We start from the raw sequence: 17564 nt of genomic DNA on the forward strand, positions 1-17564 counted from the left end.
ATGGAATGCGGACATTAAATATGAGCCAGCTGAGCTGTGGAGGCTGGCGCAGTGCAAAAACAAAATGAATGCTGAAGCGATTGCAAAACAAACGATCCAAGTCCACACATTGTGGAACACCTTCCGTAACCGTGCAATAGTCTATACGTGTTTCTAGTTGGCATCATCACACAGCATGTAATAGATGTAACTACAAAACACATCCGTCAGAATAAGCTTATTAGGAAAGAGCCCTCCCACTTAAAACACACACGCGCACACGTGTTTTTTGTGGGTAACAGTAAAAAAAAGAAGAACACTCTTTATCTGTTTATCTGTTTATCTGTCTGTCTGATTCTCCCCCCCCCCCCTCCCCCCCCCCCCCCCCCCCCCCCCTACACACACACACACACACACACACACACACACACACACACACACACACACACACACACACACACGCACGCACGTTGATAAAATTGAATTAATTATCTGGATAAAATGCTCACAGAACAGAACTTGGCCTGCTCTGTTATCTTCTACTTTTGTATTGACATTTATCCTTTTCTAACATCTGGTCTACTTTGGCACACGGTGACAAGGTCAAATCAGTGTCCAAGTGATTATCTAAAATTACATTCATTCCCCCGAAAGTCAATATTGTAATTGACGAAAGTTTTTTGTCAGCAACATCAACAGAAAGTAAGTGAACAACTAATGTCAACTAATGAAGGAAATGCAGCACTATCTGTCAATACTATGTTCATGATTACAAACCAAGCCATCCAAATGAGTAAAATTCATAAATTTCCTGCATCTTTGACTTTCCTGATACAATATAGTCTACTCAATGATTCACAGCTGCTTTCATTCAAACAAAATTAAGCAAAATGTACTAAATAAATAAACAACATTTATTGAATTCAGCTCAATGTAATTCAAAACTGTACACACGTTTTTTTTTACATAAAGGTTACTATTATTTATTTAGTAGAGTAGGTTTTTTGTAGAATCATAATTAGACAAAAGTCCAGACTGATAGGAAAATGATATGGTTCATCGGTAGCATGTTTACTTTGTAGACCCCACTGTTACAAAGGAAAGTACAACTAAGAATTAAAGGGAATAAACAGACATTTTATGAATTAGCAAGATTGAACAGTATAGAAAGCCTTGGTATGACTTCTTGAGCTACATCCACACCTAGTTTGATCAGAGAGGTCAGAGATCAGGTCTTAAATAACGCTACAAAGTCAGTGGCAGAATTAATTCTAAACCATTATTTTACTCTTATACTTAAAAGTTATAGTTATAGAATATTTCAACACACCTTGCAATATTACACATATGTATCCATTACCATAATCTCTCAATCTTTTTCTATTTCAGTTTCTTAGCATCTCACCAATTTAAAGGATGCACTGGTCAATGAACACACTGTTATTGCCTCCATATGTTGAGCTGGGTGTCCACTCACTCAGTGGCCTTCTGTGGACTGTCCTGCTACTCTTTCTGTGGCACTGTTATCGGATGGGCTCCGACCTGCCAATTCCGGGCCACGCACACGCTGGAAAGCTCAAGTCAGGCTCAAGGCGGTCCATGATGTCCCGTGGCGGTAGCTGTGCTGGAACAAAGTGTAGTGCACGATCCAAGCTGTCGAGAAGTGATCAAATTACTCCCTTTATTTCCATGGAAACGGAGGAGGATGAGGAACAGGGACAGGGCTACCTCAACCCGGTGCTGAGTCATGCCTTGTTCCCAGCCCAGGCATCTGCAGAAGCCAAGAAACTGTACGCAGCACTGCAAGAGTATGCCAAGCGCTACAGTTGGGTGGGCATGGGTCGCATTCACAAGGGCCTCCGTGAGCAGGTGCTAGTTTATCCCATGCAGGCCATACACATAAATGCATCATTGCTAATGCTAGTCAATTTTCTGTATCTGATGTATTCAATAATTGAATACACCAAATTCCATTAGAGTCACATTTTGTCTTCATAGCATGTATAACTGCATACTCTTGTGTAAAGGTATCTTAACACCTAATTTGGAACTACTTCAAGGGCAAATAGTGGAGGAACGAATCATCATTGATTTCTCCTTGTCCTCACTTTAGGTCAGACTGAACGACCTCTCTGCCATACAGAAGCCTCATCTCTTCTTCTTGCCAGATGTGCCAAGTGTTCCTTTCTTCCCACGAGATGCTCATCGACATGACATTGAGGTCTTGGAAGCCAACTACTCTGTAATCTTGGCTGAATTCAAGGCTGTTTCCCAGAGAGGCATCGACTCAAAACTAGGTTGGACCAGTCTGGGACCAAAGGTACACAATAAAGCCCTTCAAGGCCATCACAAGTGAAGGGACAGTGAAAAAACACTTTTTTATAAAAATCATCACTATCTATTTTACTGTGAAAAGAAACTGATGCAAGTTGATCAAATACATCAGTGGACATATTAGTATTCATCTAAATGAATGGTTTCAAGTTTCTAAATCAAGTGTCTCCCCAGTTTGTGCTGTGGTTCCAGAGACTCTTTATGTCTTTTCTGATTAGTATTATCCACTGTTTATCCATTAAAATTCTACCTATGACTGATTTTGATGTATGTGTCTCATCTGAGTCATATGTGACTGCAGGACATTGTCTCTTTCAGGGCCAGGCAGTGTTTCCGTTGTACAGTGCAGGTGTCTCTGTGGCAGGCAACTGTCGCTCCTGTCCCTGCACCTATCGGACACTTCTCTCTCTACGCACATTCATAAGCAGCAACTCATTGGGGTCTGCTGGATTTTGGCTGTTGGGGCCAGGAGCTACGTTGGGGAGCTCATATGGACCCACGAATACACGCCTACGTTGTCACCTTGGTGAGTAAAAGGATTGGAGGATAATGTTATGGAAACACAGGCAACAAATAAAGTTCTAGTTCATTTGCCACACATAAACAATAAAAAATGGTAATGCATTTTTTTTTTGCAACAGGAGGAATGTAAACAGTGACAAAAAATTCTCTGGGCAGATAATATTGCTATCGTAACAAAAAAAATACGACATCAGGGAAAACATCTTGGCTTATCTGCATTTATCCGCATTTTAGACTAATCTGAAAAAACATGTCACTGACTCCGCTGATTATACCAAAAATAGAAAATAAAATGACCTGATAAACACTAAACCATTACATAATGTGGTACTTTGTGGTTCCGGGTTGAGGTTAATTTCTTCCTTAGCCCATTGTTTTGTGCGATCCGTCTGGATATAATCCTCTGTTTTAAACACAGACAGGAGTGGAGTGCATGACCTTCTTAGCTAAGTAAAACCAAAATATTTCATTTGCAAAGTTTAAAAACAGATATCACTTTTGTAGGTCTGCAAACTCCACCCCTGTGTGAGCTGGTGGTGGGAGGGGAGCCTCAGTGCTGGTCAGAAGGACACTGCCTCCTGGTTGACGACTCGTTCCTCCACACTGTCTCCCACAAAGGTTAGTGAATAACATAATGTTTTGAAGAACAATGCTTCTTGAATTCACTTTACTCTCATTTTTACTTTTAATTGTATTCTCATTGTTAAACATGCAACACAATATACAAATATGTTTAAATACATGATCTCTGTTTTAGATTTTAGAGTTTTTACTGAATGTCACAAGTTGTTCCAGACAGTTGAACCCAAAGGGTTACAACACTTTTCCCTAAAGTTGTATATGTGTGTATTTCTAAAGGGCCTCCAGATGCTGGGCCCAGAGTAATTTTGAGTGTGGACGTCTGGCATCCAAATGTGGCTGCAGCAGAGAGACAAGCTTTGGACTTCATGTTTAGCCCCGACCTCTGAATTTCTTCCTGCCAATAATACACAACATGCAGGGATGCCTTATCTTAGCCCTGCTCGTTGTGGGTCATGTATCTTATTCCAGTTCATGAATCACTGTGTGACTCTGCCCTAAGAATTACACAAGCTATTGGCCACAAAGTGATTTTGGATTCATGGTCAAATGGCACAAGAGTGCATTATTACTGATGATATTACATCAGTTACAATGCTAAATGCGAGACAATTTGGCTGCAAACTACAAACTGACGTCACTTAAAAGCACAGATCTGGTGTTAACTATTACAAATATTGTCTTGATATCATAAACTGCTTGTGAATACTATTTGCATGTGAAACCAATCCGTCCTGATTACTGGACTTTGTTTTAAGTTGCTGTTGCATGTTCACAAGCGCACGAGTCAGCCTGGGACGCTTTATTTTAAAATATAGTTTTGATAAGCTCAACCAAAAAAATGTGAAAACATGAACATCATATACTTTTCTATTTATTTTTGAATGCCAAACATATATACACTTTTGCAGTCTGTGATTATTCTTTAACTTCTTATTACCTCTATATGTGCTTGTATTTTTCTCTTTATAAATCTATAAATGTGTTTCTTTGTTTATTGGTGTAATTGGTGGTTTGCTTGTGGTTTCAGCATACATTAGGTTTTTTTTCAATTTTGTTTTGCTTGGAATCCAAAAAACCAATAAATAATAGATAAATCAGTATTGGCTCAGTGTATTGAATAACAGAGTAATAAAGTAATACACGCGTGTGCATTTGTGATACTGTATGCATGCATCAGAACTAGTTGCTTTGTAGGGTTCTCAAATTACACAATTAATTTGGATGGGATACATTTATCTTAAGCTAATAATTAGTTTTTTGTAATTAACTACTACGTGGCTTGTAAAAAAAAATCTAATAACATTTTTACCGAATTTATATGGAACTGTCCAGAAAATGGCCAGTGCATTTGATTGGGGGTTAAAAACAGTCGGTAGCCTGTAGTGAATCTATCTTTTGATTTAAAGAGACCAAAATATCATTCTAAAAACAGATTCCGGTTCGTTAAGCTCCTTTTTTTTGTTGGAGGAGGAGTTACTTTTTTTCAGTCAGTAGATGAGAATTAGAGTGGTGATTTTGTCTTATCTGCCATCTGCTCATCCATGAGGATTACAGAGACTGAACTAATCCACCCCGCAGTAACAGATTATTCCTGAGATTCTTTATTGTATGTATGTTGATTCGATGTGCCATTTATTCAACATGTTATTCTATGAGTTGTCAGGGATTTCACAGGAAGCTAAACATCATTGTAAAATTCACAAAGAAATACTATAATAACTACAATATTGAGTGTTACGGTCAAAGGTTAGCATTAAGGGATGGCAGTGTGGGAATTTAAAAATCTCTCAAATCCTGAATTTTCTAAACCGTCCAGTATATGATTATAAGGCAAGGTTGCACCTCGCTGTGTCACTGTGATGTTCTCAAACCAGTAGTGGCATATGCAACATGACGTGGTATTACATCTTGTATTAATAACACACACAAATGTTTTTCATGGACAATTTTGACATTAGGCTAGAGCCTCGCACATTTATTTAAAAGACAAAGATATCGGTTGTCACGCTCAACAATTCCCGTGATGGCCTTTTTGTCATGCAACAGTATTAGCAACCCGAGAGGGATTATCTTCAGAGAAAGTTGCCAAAAGAGGTGGTCGGAAAACAAATCTGTTGTTGTTATTATCAGTGGCAGTATGCCATTCAGAAATATCAATGATACATTAATAGATTTTCTGTGGAGCATTTTGATTCAGATTTAGTTAAGCCATATTTTAAGGCCTAGACTACTACAGTACAGTATACAGCCCATGACAGGCCAGATCAATACTCCATCTGTACTCACATTACTCACAAGAATCACATTGATTAAAAGACACACATGCCCATTAAAAAAAGAAAGTACAGACATGCACTTAATCAGTTTGTGACATTGCTGTCCATGCAGATTTGAACAAATATTATCAAATTTTGTCTTGACAGTAGGGCAAGACGTAATCATGAGGGATCATCAAAACAGGCTGGAAAGCTTTCCAAAATGAAAAGCCATCTGTTGCTTGGGAACAAAGTGCGATGATGGAGAGAATGACTCGACATGCAGTTTTTATTTTTTATTTTTTTTAGGAATATATTGTCTCACTAACACAGGCTCTTCAAAAACAGCTTCTGTGAATTTGTCTGTGAAGGTAAAGCATGTGAGGATGTTTATTGTCAAATTAATGCGTTACATTTTTCATACATGTAACATTTGCAAAGAAAAAAGGACAAATCTCTAACATCTGAGAAAACTCCTTGCATTTCTATATTTTTAATTTGCAAATTGTAATATATAAATAAAGTATTGGTCGAAACTCGGTCATTGGGAATTTAGACTTCCAGAAAACACATTTGTAAATACCATGCAGTGGTGAAAGAAATACTAACATCTTTGACTTAAGTACAGTTAACAATACCACAGTGTAAGATTACTCTGTTACAATTAAAAGTACAATTCTAAATCATACTTAAGAAAAAGTACGTGGCATTAAAATATACTGACATATAGCAGTGAAAGTACTGCAGAATATTGCATTTTTAGAAAGATCTATACCAATGAGTAAAGTAGTATAAGTAGTCGTGCATTAATGTGGATGCATCCCTGATGTTGTAGCTGATAAAGGTGGGGCAAAAAAACTATTAATGAAATAATAACACATTTTTGTTGATATATATTTTCATTTATTAATCTGATTCTGAAAAGCAACTAGTGACATGTTGTCAAATAAATAAAGTGGAGTAAAAACTACAATATTGGCTTCTAAAAAGTAGTGTGATAGAGGTACAAACATGGCATAACATGGAAACACGAATCAAGTATCATAAAGTAAGGACAGTTCTCGAGTAAATGTACCGAGCCACATTCCACCACACATAACAGTGTTAAAGAAACTTCTAGCAGATGGTGGGCTGTTTTTACACCCTAGTGAGACATAAGCATGAGAGGTCAAGAGGTGGCAGTAGAGGAAAGGCCCTGCTGAGATCATGTTCTCCAAGTGTCACTGATTGTATTCCAGGGTCAGGGCTGAAGTCACACTAAAGGCAGTGTAAAACATTAATTGTTTTTGCTGAACATTCTCAGCTGATTGATAATGTCTTTTGGATCAGATTCAGTTCACTGCAGACACTCCCTACAGAAAGCAAGGATCTGCATCAATGATTATCTGTTGTCATTGTCCACACCCAATACACACTGATCATGCTTAGGAAAAAAGCATGCACATAGTTTATTCTCCCACACATTGTTATCTACTGCAAGGTGTCATGGAATTCTCATTTCCCCTTTCCCCCAATGTGATTAAGAGTTGGTGGGGAAAAGCCAGGGATGACAGAAGCAGACTTTTAATGAAAGATTGGTCCTCCGCCCTGCCACTCTGTCCCTGCAGAACTCTGGTTCTACTACTTTTTGTGGGCTAATGCTTTCATGTATCATTGCACTCAACAGCCGAGTCGTAATTGTGACTGACACGGGCCTGTCGACACATTTTATGCATGTTATCTTTAAATAGCAAATACACTTGTATACCAATTGGTTTTACTATAGTTCTCCAAGGCCAGTCCACACTGCAGCACAGGCACAACATCTCCACAACACAGTGACAATTGTTGAAACAGATTTGACGAGACTCTCTGTACTTCAGCTTCCTACTGAGCTGGACATCGCAGACATCTAATTTCAAGTGTTATTTGTTCAAACTAAAATTGGTTGACAATGACTCACTGCTCTGTGGGACAGCACCTGGGACCTGAACTTTTCAAATTTGCTGAACTGAAATATCGAACAACTTAAAGGGCCAGTGTGCTGATTTATTGGTATGTAGTGGTAAGGTTGCAGATTGCAACCAACTGAATACCCCTCTGCTCAACCTCCCTTCCTAAGCGTGTCAGAGAACTGGTGGCCTTCAGGTTATGTAATCTAGAGCCAGTGTTTGGTTTGTCCGTTCTGGGCTACTGTAGGAAAAGGACACTGCAAATCACCGGCTCCTTAGATATGAAGGGCTTATTCTGAGCTAACGGAAACAAACAATTATTAGTTTAGGTTATTATACATTAAAGAGAACATAGTTATGAACATTAAATTAGATTTCTGCTAATAGATTCCCTGAAATCCTACACACTGGACCTTTGAGATTGTGGCTGTCTAGAGCTATCATTCAATTTGTTTAACAATTTAATTTGCATAAATATTAACAAAAAGAGCAACACGTTTTTGCTAAGTTAAAATGAATGAGCTCCACGTGATTGTGTAGGAGGCAGATGCCACCTGAATAACAGGAAAAAAGTAACATTATTTATAATAAGTAGGCTGTAAGCATAATCAGATAAATAGGCATCCTCTTCATTCACAGTCAACCATTAATTTTGTTGTCCTCATTTCTGCGACATCATCTTCACAAACTCTGTAAAGAGAATAGACAAGCTATTAAACGGCTACATTGTTTAGTAGGTTCATAGCAAACTGAGAACAATTATTAAAACTCCTCACACAAAATTATGCATACAGTAAATACCTGGAAAATTACATATGTTTTTTTACAAATATTTATTTTATTATTATTGTATGTATGAACAAGAACAAAAACTTATTATTTTAACTCTAGATTTTTTCATGGCGAAGGGGAAACTAATATCATGAATCATAGCTCAGAGATATGACAGTGAACCATACAACAATGAGCCAACTAATACCAGAGCGTTTCTACTTTCTCTCAAACACTTTCAATTGTAGCCATTTACCAAATATTATTGATTAAATGTGTTACTTCAACTCTTGTGTTAGACAGAGCCACTCAGCTGACTCAACTTTTAGAAAGCGGAGGATAATGCAAGGCCATAAAAAAAAGTCTAATACTGTTTGTGTTCGCTTGTATCTCACCCTCAAAGTCGACTGTTCCATCTCCGTTTTTATCAGCTTCTCTGACCACTGCATTAATTTCATTTTTGCTAGTTTGTTCTCCTAGTAACTTGGTCATGGCGAGTCTCAGCTCCTCAGTTGTGATTGCACCGTCTCCATCTAAATCAAACTGAAGGAGAGGGAAAGAACAACATTTGGCCATTTCAGACTCATATTGCATTCATAACATACTGTTTTGCCAGATTTGAGCTTTTAAAGTATGTTCATTTAATATCCACCATGGAGCGCCAAAGACCAACAAGTTGAGAATTGAGCTCACCTCTCGAAATGCGTCTTTGAGTTCCTTCAACCCGATCATCCCTGCAGTTTCAGCCAGGAGCTTGGGGGTCATAAGTTCCACAAAATCTTCAAAGTCCACCCGTCCCCCCACTGTAATAAGACAAATGACGGAACTAATATAACCATAAGCAGGCAGTAGTCAGAGAACACAACTGACACAAGATTTAGTGCTGTAAAACCATTGTGAAGTCCTCAAAAGATGGCATGTTTTTAGCTATAATCATTAATACCTTGCATTCCACTCTGCTGCACAAGGAACACTTTGACTATAAATGCAAACACATTTATGCCACTTCCTTTGGCCATTTATCTACTTGGTTTTAAATATCTGACTTAATTAAAAAGCTCAGTCAAGTGGAATGCTTCATAAATGTGCATAGGATGGTTCACATTCATCTGTCAAATGTGATAAATAACCAAGATGATATCTTGCTGTAAAATGAATGTGACCCACTGACAATTGATAAGCCAGAAGATGAAATATACTTGTGATTATTCCTACAGGCAACTGGTCGGCTAATTTAGAAAACTAATATGTAAATATGCTGTGTGTCTCAGGAGACCATTGTTAAGAAGAGCGTGAAATACACATTTCCTGAAACAAACCAATAAATTAGTCTTGGAGATTTTTCTTCTCATATTTTGAAACACATTTTGGTAAAGGATAAAAAATGATGCACATTACTCACAATTCATGTTGATGTTCTGACTCAGTTCTATAAGCTCCATTTCAGTCGGCATGTAACCCATGGTCCTCATCAGGTTCCCCAAGTCCTTACAGGTTATGAAACCGTCCTTATCTTTATCAAACTCTATAAAAGCTTCACGTAACTCTGAAGAGCATAAAGACACAAAAAAACGAGATGTCGTTTGACAAAAAAAAGAAAAAAAGGTGAACCATATTATACAACACAAGTATATATGAAAACCAGTCAGTGAAATTACGTTACCTTCAATCTCATCGTTTGTAAGAGTTCTTGTCTGTAGAACAATAATGAAATGGATAAATATGAAATAATTTTACAATGTTTTATAGACAGTAGTTTACTACAAAATGTACAACCATTTTTATATCCACAATAATCTTTGTGTCAAGGCAATGACCTCCTCCTATTAGCTCCAAACACAAATATAAAGATCTGTATTACATATGAAATATAAAGTATTTGTGGAATAAGAACATGCAAAACACACTTGTTGAAATTTTTAAAGTGCACTTAATTGTACCTTTGTTTATTATGTCACATGATTTCCCAAAGTGTCTTAATAGCATCAGAATATGTACTAGAACCATTATGTTCTCTGATGAACATTTAATATTTACATTGCAAAAGTTTCATAATTTGAATAGGTTTCACATTGTTGTTCCCCTGTTGTATTCTTGTGCACATGCATTTATAGTATATCATTTTACTACATCATAATTGAGAACTATTTAAAAAAAAACTTTTATTCATTTCTGAAACATATTGTTCGGAATTTACATTTGTAATTAATTTAGAATCTTGGAAACATTAAGTTTGAATATTGCAACATTAGAACAATTCTGAATATCGATGCGGATTAACATTTTGTATCCACTTTTATCTACAAGATCTTGGACTATTATATATACCATCATATATATGAATCAGACTGCTGTTTCTGATCTTACACATTAATGTGCTGTATTGTTTACAATTGATCAAACACTGTTTTTTTCTTATGTCATTGTTGGTCACAAGTGTTTTTCTATATATCTACATATAAATAAGTCTATATATATTTATAAAAAACACTTACACATATTTTTCACTACTTGTGCAAATACCGGTAATATGTATTCTTTATCTTTATCAGCCCAGCTTAGTTGTCATTGTCTCCAGCTGGTATTTATATTTTTGTGTAAGTACATGAGATACAAAATAAATGAGTCACATTCCTTGTATGTGCATAATCGGCATATAAAGCTGGTTCTGATCTCTGGTGTGAATATGGGTTGACAATAGTGTGCAGACACATTACTGTTTGTGTGCCTTTAACATCGGTAAATATGCCATGTGCTTGCTTAAAATATTTAAAATCGTGCAGTATGTTATCTGATTGATCCCAGATCATATGTACAGTGTATGCACTGTGGGAACTACAGCAACGGTTGCCAAAAAATGTAAATTGATGTGCAAAATTTTGAGTGCCAATATATTTGACTAATGCAAAAAAGTTTACCGTCCCACCTCTAGTCCATAACGAGACTATTCTTGTAAGTTTCTTTTGCGATTAATCTAAAATAGCACCATATAAGGATGACCAAAATAACAAAACAATATTTGTGTCATAATTGATCAACAGCTGATAGTAGGATTTATTTATTTAAGATAATCATGATATAAACATACTTAATTAATTTGAGATTCAGAAAAGTCTTAATCTAAACACATGCTATTATTAGTAAAAAAACAACTACCATTAAATAATAAACTGTCAAACCATAAAAACTTTTTGACTTACGGGTCTTTTCGCTCCGCTCCTGAGAAAGATGCAGGCTTGTTTAATACTCATGATGATGGCCGTAGTCAAGATCGTGGCTACTTGTGTTTGAGATTATATGCCGCGATATCATCCAGCTTGTTGTTTTCTGAGCGAGCCTGTGTCTGTGTGCAAATCGGAATCAGCAGTGAGCTGCATATGCCAGAGAGGAGGGATGAGGTCCCATATGGATTATCTTTGCAGCTTTGGGCTAGAAAAGAAAGATAAGCTTAATGCTGTACATATACACAATTTCATATAGAAAGTCCAACATTACTTGTGCTTTTTTATAAAGCATTTACTCTAATTTCATGAATATTAAATGCATCTAAATGTCATAAACAAGAAGTTTTGTAATGTAATACTGTTAACTTATAATACAAATATGTATCTCACTTTATCTTTGGATTTCAATCTAGATTTATTTGGCAAAAGGAAACCAATGGAGAATACGCAAGTTTATTATTATTGAGTTTACTTATTGTTTGCAGTCTGTTGAGTAAATGACTGTCTGAAAGCTTTTTTATCCATTAGCACCAAATGAAACCAAACGGAATGCAACAGATGGGAAAGTGAAGAGGGAAAGAAATCTAGTATTAATAGGATTGTGAACCACATGCCTACAATTGCAATTGCTATTATTGTATGTTGTTTATTATTCCCAGCATTATCTGATTATTAACAAATGAAAAATGAAATGCACTCAGAATGCTTGTTTGCTGTATTTTCATATGAGAATAAACATCATCAGCCTATTGCATAACCATATATGCATTGGTAAAATGAAAGCTTCCGTGCAATTTGAGAAGATATTATCTACACACAATGATCACATTGAAGCTGAATTGTTTGTTGTATTGCATGAGAAGCCTGTGATTAAAATAAATGAGCACACAAGCATTTTGATTACACAACATGACAACAACAATGTGTATGTATTAGCAGGGTCAGTAATATCTGACATCACAAGCAGGACACAGACGGGATTTCTCTTGCTATGTAAGTTACAGACCTCTTTTGTAAAATAATTGTTAATAAAAGTGGTATTTCACTCAGAGTTATATCATCCTTATGCTTGAAATATTGAAAGAGTAAAGTGTTGAATAGGCTTTGTCCATTTAAAGAAACCATGTCACATATAACACAGTAGCACGATGACATTTTACAAATGTTTAATATCTGTTGAGGTGCTGTTATGGTATATTTGTTGATTATACACGTAATTTACTTAGATCACAGTGGTGAATTGGATTGAGGTATTTTCTATAAGTCCCTGCAGTTCTTGTCAACCACCTGTCTCCTTGTCAGTCCAGAGGTTGCGGTTTATGACTTCCTCTTTTCTATGGTTTCTACCAACATGTGCTGTTTTACAACAATGTAGGCTACTGGTTAATAATATTCCCATCTGTTATTTTGGAAGCCAGGTGTGATGCATTTTATGTTACGTTATTAAACTGTGGAAAAATAAAAATGTGTAATAGCTAAATAATGATTGATAGGACACAAAATGAAAGAAGACAACATGTGTTAAAGCTACGTAGGGATTTCCTAAAAAACAATGTGTGGACTATAACAAATGTTTCCCTCTTAATCATCGCTGATGACCCACCAGAGGTGTGTGGCAGTGTCTGTACCTGGCAGCCCAGCATCATGCAGTTCATGCACCATATATTGGTTTGTACAGAGGCATAAATGATATGTTTTTTTGTGTAAGAAAATAATGCCAAGTAAATTAGGAGCCTTATTTGTGGTGGACACACAAATCAAATGCATTCACATGACTAAACAACAGTCAGAGTAAGTGATGTACTTTTATAATATCCAAAAAGACTACTGGTGGGCAGGAGGGAGTCGGATGGGTCGACGGACACAGAGAAACCAAGTGGGCCTCGCCTTTCCTAGACCAATCATACTTAATAAGTACAAATAGGTCATTACCACTGTACTTGCTTAAATGCACCACAGTTGAATCATACAAGCCTTATACATCTTCATCAGAAGTCCCAGGCATCAACAAGAGAAACATAAACAGCATTGCATAGCCTGGCAGCTATTATAAAATGACTGTATAAAAAGACTTGTTGTGACCTCTCTGATAATCACAGCCTCATGAAACTGTACAACAGCAGAATAGAGACCTTGGGCATTAAAAGGATTTATGACTTTATATATAGACAACAGGAGGGTTTCTGCACAGTTTTCAGAACAGAGGCCATCCAATCACCCCAAAAACATCTAAAATCTCAAAATGTCATCTTGTGCTTGAGAGCCAAAGTGACGGGGAGTAGGTTGAGCAGCTGTGCACGATTACAGAGTACTCATTCTTACCCCAATTATCTCCCATGATGAAAGTCCTTCCTGTGTACTCCAAGAAAATTAGACGATAAAGCTACAGTGAACACTTTGTGAAAACCACTATTTTTTGGGATTAAAGAAACATTTCTAAAGTGAGATATGAATGTAGGCTCCTCAGAAAAGGCAGAAACTGAACAATGAACAGAATTTGTGTCGTTAAATTGTTTTGCAAACTGTCTAACATGAGTCTCTTTTTACTCGTTTTAGTTAGATTGAGACTCAACCTCAAACCTTGCAGAAACTGTCTTTTAACTTCACACTCACCTAACTGTCCAAGTTGTCGACTGTTTTGTTTAGTCTTTTTTTACTTGTGATATAAAAGAGCACTTTCATATATATTATTTGACACATGCCAGCAGATGTTTTCCTGTGTGCTACCACAGTTTTTTTGTGCATATCTCAGCTTTCAGTTCTTAAGTAGTTTTTTTCTTCTTTTGGAGGCTCCACGTTTCTCAGTATGTCTGTGGTTTCAAACAGCGGAAATTTGAATACTGAAACCCTTAAAAGTAAAAAAAACAGCTGCAGCTAATTCAAATATTAATTTTGATTTTCTTGCTTTCACTTCACTCGTGTAAATTGAAGAACAATAGCATTGAAATCCTCCACAAGCACAATTAATCTAAAGATATATATACTGTATATATTTGTATAAATTAAACATTGCAGGTGAGTTATGAAATTAACCTCATTAAACTATATAAATGTAGATTTTAGGTATGTTTTTATTTATAATTAATAATTTTTTTGCGATCAAATGTTTTTATTTAGCATAATCACACAGGATGGCGGAACACCAAGACATGGTGCCCTTTCAAATTACAAACATTATGCTGAGACAAAAGGAGTCTCTCAGAACCATGAAACAGAGAGGAAAGAAGAGGGGGGGACATACATATACACACAACACAAGAGACAGACAGATAAACTAATAACATTGACAGGGACCAAACACATGTGAAAATAGAAGTAAGGGGCTATAAGCACACATCTACAGCATATTTTTCAAAGAATCAGCAATGTTGACCCAAGCGTCCAAAGTCTTTTCTGATGCTCCATTTATGCGAGCTGTTGAGATCTCCATATATATAACATCCAAGAAGGAAAGCCTCCATGTTCGAATAGATAAGTCATGAGGTGGTTTCCAACGAGTTGCAATCATTCTCTGGAAAAAAAAAAATGCAGCACGCATTTGAATTTTAGAGAGCTGAAAGTCTGACAGATCATTTAGAATCAAAACACTGAGAGTGACAGGCACAGTAACATTAATCAAGACAGATAACTTGGATGCAATATTGTTCCAAAACTGACAAACAGGGGAGCAATCCCAGAACATGTGAAGATATGTACCTTGAGTGTTTAGTGGGCAGAAAGTGCATAAAGGACTGGTAATTACTTTCATGTGATGCATTTTCACAGGGGTGAGATATGTCCTATGAATGAAATTGTAGTGAATTTGCTGATGGTCTGGATTGCGTGATACTTCTGAGATGCTAGACCATACATCATGCCAGTTAAAATCAGTGACCAGGTCTGGGCAATCACGTTCCCAGACCCTCTCAATAGGAAGGCTGAGGCGGCCAGGTGTCACCAAAAACTGATAGAGCTTAGATACCATACCACTGTTTTTTGCCTGTATTGTAAATAATTTCCGGATAGGATGGATGGGCAAAGATCTCCGCCAGGGCACAACATATGCCTTGAGTGCTGATCTTAATTGAAGATAAAAGAAAAACGAGGAACGTGGTAGACGGAATGCATTTTGTAAGTCAGCAAAAGATAACAAGCCAGTCTCGTTAAAAATGTCTTTTAGATAATGAACCCCCCTCTGTTCCCAATGCGGAGCGGTTATAGGCCTCCCACCAATCAGGAGTGCTTTATTGTTGAATAGTGGAGAAAGTGTATGCCAATTGCATGGTATATGGCAATATGTCACCCAATCTCCAGGTTTTGATAAGATGAGAGACAACGGGGCCAAAGCGCAGCTGGCACTTTTTGTTAGAGATATTGGCAAAAAGAACGTCATGAAGTGACCATGGTTCTGTCATAGCACTTTCTAAAGCACGCCAGCACAATGAGGTATCTGGGTCAAACCATGTAATAAGAGGCCTTAAGACAAAGGACCAAAACTGAAAGACCACTATTCTCCTTTCTCCTGTGTAGAGTAGACTATTTAAGTCGTGGCCGCTGCCTCTAATTTATGCCAGTAATCAAAAGGAGGAGAAAGAGGTAGCATAGAGCTCACAAAATTAATCCTGGGTAAGATGTTCATTTTAACCACAGAGATACAGGCTTGAATAGACATGGGGAGACTCATCCGTTTTTCCATATCTTTCAATATGTTGTTCAGAGCAATAGAGTAGTTATGCTTGATAATCTTGTTTAAACAAGGAAAAACATCAACACCCAAGTATTTAAACTGTTTAACAATTGGGATGTTGGCAGAGATGATTGAATTGCAAGCAGAGTCGTTTAGATAGAGTAAAGCAGACTTTGACCAGTTAATTTTGAAGCCTGATAAGCTTCCATACTCCTCGCATAAGGATAGAAGATGTGGAACTGAGACTGAGAGGCGTTTTCCAAAAAGACCATCACATCATCCGCAAACAAAGAGAGGTGATGCTGCATATTTCGAATGCCTATTGGTGACACCACAACAGATTGGCGAATGGCTTGAGCCAGAGGCTCAAGGGAGAGGACAAATAATGCAGGACTCAGAGGGCAACCTTGGCGTGAAGATCTAGGAACGGGGAATAAAGAGGAGAAGGTGCGTCCTGTTAAGACTCGGGCCGAAGGGTTAGAATACATGACTTTAATCATGCCAATGAAAGTGTTACCAAAGCCCATCACCTCTAAGACTGACCATAAGAATGGCCACTCAAGTCTGTCAAAAGCTTTCATTGCGTCTAGAGAGAGAAGTGACATTGGTGTCTTACTGTCTTCTGCAGAATCAATAATGTGGAGAAGGCGTTTAACATTATTTGCTGCCAATCTCGTTTTTATGAATCCTGTTTGGTCAGAATTTATTAATTTTGACATATGAGACTCCAGACGACGGGCTAGGAGTTTAGCAAATATTTTGAAATCAGAATTTAACAGGCTAAGAGGACGATAGCTAGAGCACTCTGTAGGATCCTTATCCTTTTTCAAGAGTAAGGATATCAGAGCTATATTAACATCCCTTGAGAATTCACCCTTTCCAATAGAGAAGTTAATCATGTCAAGAAGGAATTGACCCAACTGTTCCCAGAAAGTAACATCAAATTCAGGGGGGATCCCATAAAAACCTGGTGATTTGTCCCTTTGCATACTCTGTACTGCCATTCTTAGTTCGTCTATAGTGACCAAATTGTCTAAGTCAGCTGATTCCTCGACTGATAATTTGGGCAGGTCAAGCTGATTTAACCATCCGTCACAGTGGTGTTTATCCAAAGCAACCTCTCAAATTAAGAGTAAAATGTCTGAAAAGATTTATTTATTTCAACAGGGTCAGTTCTGATATTGCCATCTGAAGATTTAATAGCAGGAATATCTGAAAAATGGTCACTTGACCTGATTCTCATGGCAAGTAAATGACTAGGTCTAGCGCCCTGGAAATTATAATAATAATAATACATTTA

The 17564-nt window shown here is 37.1% G+C and overlaps 2 protein-coding genes across 2 annotated transcripts; one reads left to right on the forward strand and one right to left on the reverse strand.

Annotated features, from left to right (window-relative positions):
• The first annotated feature begins 1395 nt into the window (after positions 1 to 1395).
• asphd1 (aspartate beta-hydroxylase domain containing 1) lies at positions 1396 to 3803 on the forward strand. The gene is made up of 5 exons (XM_034539838.1): positions 1396 to 1848; positions 2093 to 2299; positions 2632 to 2839; positions 3340 to 3453; positions 3694 to 3803. Exons 1-5 carry the CDS (start codon positions 1396 to 1398, stop codon positions 3801 to 3803), a joined length of 1092 nt encoding a protein of 363 aa, XP_034395729.1.
• A 2749-nt stretch (positions 3804 to 6552) lies between these two features.
• Positions 6553 to 11801, reverse strand: cabp5b (calcium binding protein 5b). The gene is made up of 6 exons (XM_034540096.1): positions 11575 to 11801; positions 10038 to 10068; positions 9777 to 9920; positions 9068 to 9177; positions 8770 to 8917; positions 6553 to 8293 (listed from the first exon to the last, which is right to left on the reverse strand). Exons 1-6 carry the CDS (start codon positions 11623 to 11625, stop codon positions 8265 to 8267), a joined length of 513 nt encoding a protein of 170 aa, XP_034395987.1. The 5' UTR covers positions 11626 to 11801; the 3' UTR covers positions 6553 to 8264.
• Positions 11802 to 17564: the final 5763 nt, after the last annotated feature.

The sequence above is a fragment of the Cyclopterus lumpus genome, chromosome 8 (genome assembly GCF_009769545.1).
Source record: "Cyclopterus lumpus isolate fCycLum1 chromosome 8, fCycLum1.pri, whole genome shotgun sequence".
In the NCBI taxonomy this organism is placed as follows: Eukaryota; Metazoa; Chordata; class Actinopteri; order Perciformes; family Cyclopteridae; genus Cyclopterus; species Cyclopterus lumpus.